General features: G+C 40.2%; 1 protein-coding gene across 1 annotated transcript; it reads right to left on the bottom strand.

Annotated features, from left to right (window-relative positions):
* Positions 1-3,925: 3,925 nt before the first annotated feature.
* Positions 3,926-4,870, bottom strand: LOC105001931 (olfactory receptor 7A17-like). The gene has a single exon (XM_010858380.1). The coding sequence runs from the start codon at positions 4,868-4,870 to the stop codon at positions 3,926-3,928; it is 945 nt and encodes a 314-aa protein (XP_010856682.1).
* Between the last annotated feature and the right edge of the window lie 4,707 nt (positions 4,871-9,577).

Consider the following 9,577-nt stretch of genomic DNA (forward strand, 5'->3'; position numbering starts at 1 on the left):
GCCAAAGAATGCTCAGACCACTGCACAATTGCACTCATCTCACACGCTAGTAAAGTAATGCTCAAAATTCTTGAAGCCAGGCTTCAGCAATACGTGAACCATGAACTTCTAGATGATCAAACTGGTTTTAGAAGAGGCAGAGGAACCAGAGATCAAATTGCCAACATCTGCTGGATAAATCAAAAAAGCAAGAGAGTTCCAGAAAAACATCTATTTCTGCTTTATTGACTCTGTCAAAGCTTTTGACTGTGTGGATCACAATAAACTGTGGAAAATACTGAAAGAGATAGGAATACCAGACCACCTGACTGGCCTCTTGAGAAGCCTATATGCAGGTCAGGAAGCAACAGTTAGAACTGGACATGGAACAACAGACTGGTTCCAAATAGGAACGTCAAGGCTGTATATTGTCACCCTGTTTATTTAACTTTTATGCGTAGTACATCATGAGAAATGCCAGGCTGGAAGAAACACAAGCTGGAATCAAGATTGCTGGGAGAAACATCAATAACCTCAGATATGCAGATGACACCACCCTTATGGCAGAAAGTGAAGAGGAACTCAAAAGCCTCTTGATGAAATTGAAAGAGGAGAGTGAAAATGTTGGATTAAAGCTCAACATTCATATAACGAAGATCATGGCATCTGGTCCCATCACTTCATGGGAAATAGATGGGGAAACAGTGTCAGACTTTATTTGAGGGGGCTCCAAACCCACTGCAGATGGTGACTGCAGCCATGAAATTAAAAGACACTTACTCCTTGGAAGTAAAGTTATGACCAACCTGGATAGCATATTCAGAAGCAGAGACATTACTTTGCCAACAAAGGTCCGTCTAGTCAAGGCTATGGTTTTTCCAGTGGCCATATATGGATGTGAAATTTGGACTCTGAAGAAAGCTGAGCACCGAAGAATTGAGGCTTTTGAACTGTGGTGTTGGAGAAGACTCTTGAGAGTTCCTTGGACTGCAAGGACATCCAACCAGTCCATTCTGAAGGAGATCAGCCCTGGGATTTCTTTGGAAGGAATGATGCTAAAGCTGAAATTCCAGTACTTTGGCCGCCTCATGCAAAAAGTTGACTCATTGGAAAGGACTCTGATTCTGGGAGGGATTGGGGGCTGGAGGAAAAGGGGAAGACAGAGGATGAGATGGCTGGATGGCATCACTGACTCAATGGACATGAATTTGAGTGAACTCCGGGAGATGGTGATGGACAGGGAGGCCTGGTGTGCTGAGATTCATGGGGTCACAAAAAGTCAGACACGACTGAGAGACTGAACTGACCTGATGTAATATTGTTCTTTACAGCATCAGACTTTACTTTCACCACCAAACACATGTGCAACTGGGTGCTGTTTCCACTTTTGCTCAGGTTCTTCATTCCTTCTGGAGCTATTTCTCCCTTCTTCTCCAGTAGCATATTGGACACCTACCAACCTGGGGAGTTTATTTCAGTGTCATATTTTTTGCCTTTTCATAGAGAAGCAAAATGCAAGGAAAAATGGAAAGTTACGCCCATTTGAATGCAAGTTCAACAAGGAGAGATAAGAATGTCTTCCTACATTACTTTGCCAACAAGGCTCCATCTAGTAAACACTATGGTTTTCCCACTAGTCATGTATGGATATGAGAGTTGGACCATGAAGAAAGCTGAGCACTGAAGAATTTATGCTTTTGAACTGCAATGTTGGAGAAGACTCTTGAGAGTCCCTTGGACTGTAAGGAGATCCAACCAGTCCATCCTAAAGGAAATCAGTCCTGAATATTCATTGGAGGGACTGATACTGCAGCCGTAGCTCCAATACTTTGGTCACTTGATGCAAAGAGCTGACTTATTTGAAAAGACCCTGATGCTGGGAAGGATTGAAGGCAGGAGGACAAGGGATTGACAGAGGATGAGATGGTTGGATGGCATCACTGATTCGATGGACATGAGTTTGTTCAAACCCTGGGAGATGGTGATGGACAGGAAAGCCTGGTGTGCTTAGTCATGGGGTTGCAAAGAGTCAGACGCTACTGAGCAACTCAACTGAACTGATACTTAAATGATCTTGATAATTGCTTCTTTTTCAATTGATTTTATGTGGGAAAAAATAAAGTAGAAAAATTCCTAAAAAAATAAATTAATAAATAAATAAACTATTTAAAAGCACAACTAAAAAAAAAAAAAAAGAAAGAAAAGAAAGTCTTCCTAAATGAACAATGCAAAGAAACAGAGGAAAGCAACAGAATGGGAAAGACTAGAAATCTCTTAAAAAATAATTAGAGATTACAAGGGAACATTTCATGCAAAGATGGGTACAAAAAAAGAAAGAAATGCTATGGACCTAACAAAAGCAGAAAATATTAAGAAGAAGTGGCAAGAATACACAAAAAGACTATACAAAAAAGATCTTAATGATCTGGATAACCACAGTGGTGTTACCACTAACCTAGAGACAGACATCTTGGAGTGTGAAGTCAAGTGAATCTTAGGAAGCATCCCTGTAAACAAAGCTAGTGGAGGTGATGGGATTCCAGCTGAGCTATTTCAAATCCTAAAAGATGATGCTGCAATAGTGCTGCACTCAATATGCCAGCAGAATTTGAAAACTCAGCAGTGGCCACAGGACTGGAAAAGGTCAGTTTTCATTTCAATACCAAAGAAAGGCAATGCAGAAGAATCTTCAAACTGCCACACATTTGTACTCATTTCACATGCCAGCACAATAATACTCAAAATCCTCCAAGGTATGCTTTAACAGTGCATGAACTGAAAACTTCCAGATGCACAAGCTGGATTTGGAAAAAGTAGAGGAACTAGACGTCAAATTGCCAACATCCGTTGGATCATGGAGAAAGCAAGAGAGTTCCAGAAAAACATCTACTTCTGCTCTGTTGACTACACTAAAGCCTTTGACTGTGTGAATGGCAACAAACTGTGGAAAACTCTTAAAAATACGGGAATACCAGACCACTTTAGTAGACTCCTGAGAAACCATTATGCATGTCAACAAGCAACAGAACAGGGCATGGAACAACGGGTTGGTTCCAAATTGGGGAAGGAGTTCATCAAGGCTGTATATTGTCTTATTTAACTTATATGCAATAGAGATATATATGTCATAATTATACATGCCATAATTAAATATATATGCCATAATTGTAGACAGCACAGAATTTTTTTAGCCAAAAAAGAATAACACAGGGAGCTCAACTTGATGCTCTGTGACAACCTAGAGGAGTAGTATGGTGTGGGAGGGAGGCTCAAGAGGGATACTCCAGTATTCTTGCCTGGAAAATCCCATGGACAGAGAAGCCCGACAGGCTACAGTTCATGGGATTGCAAAAGAGGCAAACACGATTTAGCGACTAAACAACAACAGCAACAACACATGGTAGATATTGGGGACACAGGCTGAATAATTGTATGACACCAAAAGACCAGTTCTAAAACTCAGTGGCATGAATAAAGTCGATATTATCAGGAAGGACAGTTAAACTGGTGATACAGAAAAATTACAGAGCCAAAATAAAAACACTGGTTTCAGACTTTACTCTACAGTTGAATTCTATAAGTTACTTTAGCTGCCAAAGGCATTTTTTCCTCATGAGTAGAGAAGAATTATTTTAAATACTTGAGAAGATGGATATTTCTTAAGACAAAGGCCTTAAGAAATCCAATTTTTCCTACCAAAGAAATGGAAGTTTCCAAATATTTCTCACCCATGTTTGGGAAAAATTAAGGGAAAGTAGAAAAATAGAAAAAATGGAAAATTGTCCATGCATCAGCTATTAAGAAAGCTTAATTGAGTTACTTAAATTATATGCTGAATTTAAATCAAAGAGTGCAAAACCCAGGCAATTCATAAAAGGAACAAATGCTCTTTCAACAATCTGATCAAGAATCACAATTTCTGACTCTAATGCTTTGAGTACTGCAATTACCAGCACTTCCTCAGCCCCAGGACAAATGGCCCTTTCATAGCTGCCACTCCAAAGAATCTTCTCAGAGCCCTCTTTATGTCTTTATTTCTCAGACTGTAGATGAAAGGGTTCAGCATGGGGGTGACCACAATGTACATCACCGAGGCTATTGCACTTGAGTGTGAGTTGTGGGTAGCAGTAGAGCTAAGATACAATCCTAAACCCGTACAATAAAATAAGGAAACAACAGAGAGGTGAGATGCACAAGTGGAAAATGCTTTATACTTCCCCTCAGCTGATGAGATTCTACATATAGAGGAAACTATCCTAGAGTATGAGTAACATATACCAGCCAGAGGGACAGCACCAAAGAGCCCAACTGCAAAATACATCACAACATTATTAAGAACGATGTCAGAACAGGCAAGTCGGAGTACTTCTTTCAAGTCACAGAAAAAGTGGGGGATTTCCAAGACTGTACAGAAATACAGTCTCAGTACCAGTAAGCTTTGTACCAAGGAATTCAGGGCACTCATAATCCAGGACAGGAGCACCATCAGTCCACAGAGAATAGGGCTCATGATGACTGTGTAATGCAGGGGGTCACAGATGGCTATGAAGCGGTCATAGGACATGACAGTTAGAATTAAGTTCTCCAGCTCTACGAATAGTATGTAAAAATGCATCTGGGTGATGCAGCCTCCATAGGAAATGGCTTTACTCTGTGTCTGTATGTTCACCAGCATCTTTGGGATGGTGGTGGAGATGAAACAGATGTCTACAAAGGACAGGTTGGAGAGGAAGAAGTACATGGGGGTGTGGAGGTGGGAGTCTGAGATTGTGGCAAGAATGATGAGCAGATTCCCAAACATAGTGATCAGGAACGTGGAGAGGAAAAGTCCAAATATGAGAGGCTGCAGTTCTAGTTTCTCTGATAATCCCAGAAGAATAAACTGTGCCATTCCTGTATCATTTCCTTGTACCACGTGGTGGTGATAACTACTAGCGAAGAAAAATATAGCATGATTAATTTCTACATGTGTGCACATTAACACAGTAAAATGCTATGAATTACAATATTTAATCATCTTTAAGTAATCTACTGTGTCATCTGTGATTAGAAATTCCTGTCTAACACTCAACCGTTTCCCCAAGAGGTCATGATTATACTGTTTTAAAGCAAATGTCTTTCATATATTCTAGAAATTCATGTTGAGTATCAACCATCTTCTAGGCTAAATGTGTGAGATGCTGAGAACAAAACTTCAAACAATGCAATGATGAAGAAAGAATATGAGATAGCAAATGAAAAATATATATATATATATATGTCATCTCATGTGGTGACAGATGATATGGGGGGGGGGAAAGGCAGGTATAAATTACCATGCATGTATGTTACATTTTACTGAGAGTTCAGGAAGATATGCAAAAACAACAACAACAACAACCAGAAACATTTGAACAGAGACCCGAAGCAAGACAAAGCAGAGACATCAGTTTACCTGGGGAACCAGTGTGCCCTATTGAGAAAAGAGTCTGCAAAGTACCTGAGGGCAGGGCTTGTTTCAAATATTCAAGACTTAAAAAGCAGCAAAAGTGTCAAGGGAGAACAAGCAAGAGTGAGTGTGAGGAGAAATAGTATCAGAGGATGATAAGGAACAAGGTTTTCCTGCTACAGCTGAACCTTCAAGACACAAGAAGTACTTCATCCACATGTTGTTACTTTCACATTTTTACATTTGTTTTGATTCCTATGAATTAAAATGAATTGACTCCTTTATTTGCATCTTCTGGTTGACATTATTGTGTCTGTGTTTTAAGGGTAACATTTTTGAGTGGATAATTTAAGAACCACTTTCCAGAGAACTGCTCATTCCCCACAACACACACACACACAAGACACACACAAACACACACACACACACACATATCATTTCTTAATGGGCTTGTAACTCTGGCTCTTTTCACTTTGGGCTACAATAATTATGAAAGCAGTGATGAAAGAAAGTCATCAACACTATGTTATTTTTGCCCAAGAAAATGTAGAAATAGTACCCAAGTTCTAGATGGTAAACTTCCTATGGACTGTATTCCATTTAAATGTGACTACTTTGTGCCCTGTATTGGGCTTCCCCTGTGGTTCAGCAGTAAATAATCCCCCTGAAGTGCAGGAGATGCAAGAGACACAGGTTTAATCCCTGGATTGGGAAGATCCCACTCCAGTATTTTTGCCTGGAGAATCCCATGGACTGAGGAGCCTGGTGGACTACAGTCCATGGACTTGCAAAGCATTGGACATGACTGAAGCAATTGATGAAGCATGCATGCATTTAAAAAAAAAAAAAAAGGTAGTTCAAAAAACTGAGGAAATGAAAAGTCCTGTGGAGGAAAATAAGGTCTACCTGTGGGTCACATCCCTTGGTGGTTGCCTTGTCCTAGGATACAGGCCTTGGAGTATGTATACCTCAGTTATGCAGACATTTCATCCTCTATGACAAGTCTGATGGCATCAGGGATTTACACCATGGTCTCCCTTACAAACCTGTATTGAATACTTTCATTTTCAAAGCAAAATTGAATAAACTCAGCTGGTCCCTAAGAGACCATGGAAAAGAGAAAGATTCCTTGATTCTGATAGCTTTCCAATGACAGTTGTATTGCCTTGATGCTCAAAATACCTCATAAAATATTCTAGAGCAATTTATCAAAGCAGGAAGGAGTAGTCATTTTAGGACAACAGGAGCATTACAGTAGAAAGTAAGCAAAGGGAATAAGGCTTCCTTGGTGGCTCAGATGGTAAAGAATCTGCCTGAAATGCAGGAGACCCAGGTTTGATCCTTGGATCATCAAGATTCCCTGGAGTAGGAAGTGGCAACCTACTCCAGTATTCTTGCTTGGAGAAACCCATGGATAGAGGAGCCTGGCGGGCTACAGTCCATGGGTTCACAAAGAGTTGGACACAACTGAGCAACTAACACTTCCAAGGGAATAAACCCACAACTGACAACAGAAAATAGACAATACACAATTATAGATGAGGATTTTAAAAGATAAATTCTCTAGGCTGGTGCACAGGGATGACCCAGAGGGATGGGATGGGGAAGGAGGTGGGAGGGGGGGTTCAGGATGGGGAATACATGTACGCCCATGGCGATTCATGTCAATGTATGGCAAAACCAATACAATATTGTAAAGAAAATAAATAAATAAAACTGAAAAAAATAAAAAAGATAAATGGTAACAGACTTTTGTAAATGATCTTGAATACAAAGCTTTTGATTCAGAAAACTGACTTTTGGAACTCAGTGTTATCATATATTAGCTGTTTGAATGTAGTGGATCTACAGACCCATTGTAAACATTAATGACCGAACTCAAATAGTGGGGATAGTGGTATCTATCCTCCTAAGTTGGAAGGCAAATTTAGTCAATACATGTAAAAATTCAGCATAGTTCCTTTCTCATACTAAATTAGCAGGTATCACAGAGATGTGAATTTGCTTGTTTTTTCTTTCTACCTTCCAAATTCTTCCCTTGCTTCCCTACCTCTTGGTATTTAAGAATTCCAAAGTAAGACTCCTTTTCATATCCCTCTTTTCACTCTAAGCACAATATTTTCCTGTGAATATATAACCTGAGGAAAGATACTGTGAAATGTTTGTCTCAAGAACAGTGTTGCAAGGCAGTGTATACTTCCATAGATGTGGGTCGTTCTAATAAAAATGGAAGGTATTCAAATACTTCCCAATTTTAAAAGTCTTTTTGTAAATGTGGATATTTCATTTCACATGCCTCCAAACCCACTTTTCTTACTCTCCTTAAATGTATAACTCCTGTAGTATGCTCTGATTTTACTGGAACTACTTTATGCTCCTCATTGCTTCCTCATTCTCATCCAATTGGATTTCCATTCCCATCACTTAATTGTCAACACTGATTCTTGTGCTGCTGAGTTCATCAGACACATCTCCAAAAATATTAACATATAAAATAAATGAATTATAAGTTAATTAGTCAACCTAATGAACAACAATGGCTAATATCTCAGCCCTGGTGTGGGCTGATTAGGCTCTCAAGTGACCTCAGAAAAAAGTTTTCCACTTGTATTCTCTCTCAAACTTCCTTGAAGTACCTATGGAACTCTCACACTCACCTGGATGGGGACGACAGGAGGAAAGTCCCTGTGTGGATATCCATGTTTCTCCGTGGATGGTTGATGATGAAGGCTGAAGCTCTGTTCTCAGGCAGGTCAGAAGGAAAGAGGGAAGCATTGGTCCTTATTCAGATGTAGGACTCCAAAACCAATAACCATGCCCTGTGCAGCTCAAGGTTGTACAGATTGAGGGATGCAGCCAAGGAGATTTTACAGCTCTCCATGTCTGTTCATTAGGCACTGTTTCCACTGTTACTCCCACATCTGAGCACAACACTTCCCTGTGGGACACTGGTCTAGATAGGAAAATTTTCCTGATGAGTCTTTTTTCCCAGAAGGTTAATTAGAAGTCAGATGAGTCTAGTTATTATTACCCTCTTCCCATGAACTTGGCTGCCTTCCAGAGGTCTAATCTCCTTGTACTTGATCCTTGTGTGTGCTAAGTCACTTCAGTTGTGTCCAATTTTTGCAACCCTATGGACAGTAACTTGCCAGGGGCTTCTATCCATGTATTCTCCAGGCAAGAATACTGAAATGGGTTGCTATGCCCTCCTCCAAGGGATCATCCCAACTCACAGATCAAACCCACATCTCATGTCTCCTGCATTATAAAGTGGGTTCTTTTCCAATAGCACCACCAGGAAAGCCCATATCAACTATACTTCAATTGAAAAAATAACTTAAGCAAAAAATGGTATTGACTTAATGATCTGACATAGATTAGCAATAAAATTGACAAAAGAGTAGACATGCATTTCAGTTCAGTCACTCAGTAGTATCTGACTCTTTGCAACCCCATGGACTGCAGCAACCCTGGCTTCCCTGCCCATCATCAGCTCCAGGAGCTTGCTCAAACTCATGTGCATCGAGCCAGAGATGCCATCCAACCATCTCATCCTCTGTCATCCCCTTCTCCTGCCTTCAATCTTTCCCAGCATCAGGGTCTTTTCCAATGAGTTGGCTTTTCGCATCAAGTGGCCAAAGTATTCATGTTTCAGCTTCAGCATCAGGCCTTCCAATGAATATTCAGGACTGATTTCCTTTAGAATGGACTGGTTGGATCTCCTTACAGTCCAAGGGACTCTCTAGAGTCTACTCCAACACCACAGTTCAAAAGCATCAATTCTTCAGCACTCAGCCTTCTTTATAGTCCCACTCTCACATCCATAAATGACTACTGGAAAAACTATAGCTTTGACTAGATGGACCTTTTTTGGCAAAGTAATGTCTCTGCTTTTTAATATGTTGTATAGATTGGTCATTGCTTTTCTTCCAAGGAGCAACGGTCTTTTTATTTCATGGCTGCACTCACCATATGCAGTGATTTTGGAGCCCCCCAAAATAAAGTCTCTCACTGTTCCAACTGTTTCTCCATTTATTTGCCATGAAGTGATAGGACCAGATGCCATGATCTTAGTTTTTTGAATGTTGAGTTTTAAACCAGTTTTTTCACTCTCCTCTTTCACCTTCATCAAGAAGGTCTTTAGTTCCTCTTCACTATCTGCCATAAGGG

The sequence above is a fragment of the Bison bison genome, unplaced genomic scaffold, assembly GCF_000754665.1.
Source record: "Bison bison bison isolate TAMUID 2011002044 unplaced genomic scaffold, Bison_UMD1.0 scf7180017864386, whole genome shotgun sequence".
NCBI classification, from domain to species: domain Eukaryota; kingdom Metazoa; phylum Chordata; class Mammalia; order Artiodactyla; family Bovidae; genus Bison; species Bison bison.

Coding starts and splice junctions, on each gene's coding strand:
- LOC105001931 (XM_010858380.1), bottom strand. CDS start 4,870: ATGGCACAGTTTATTCTTCTGGGATTATCAGAGAAACTAGAACTGCAG.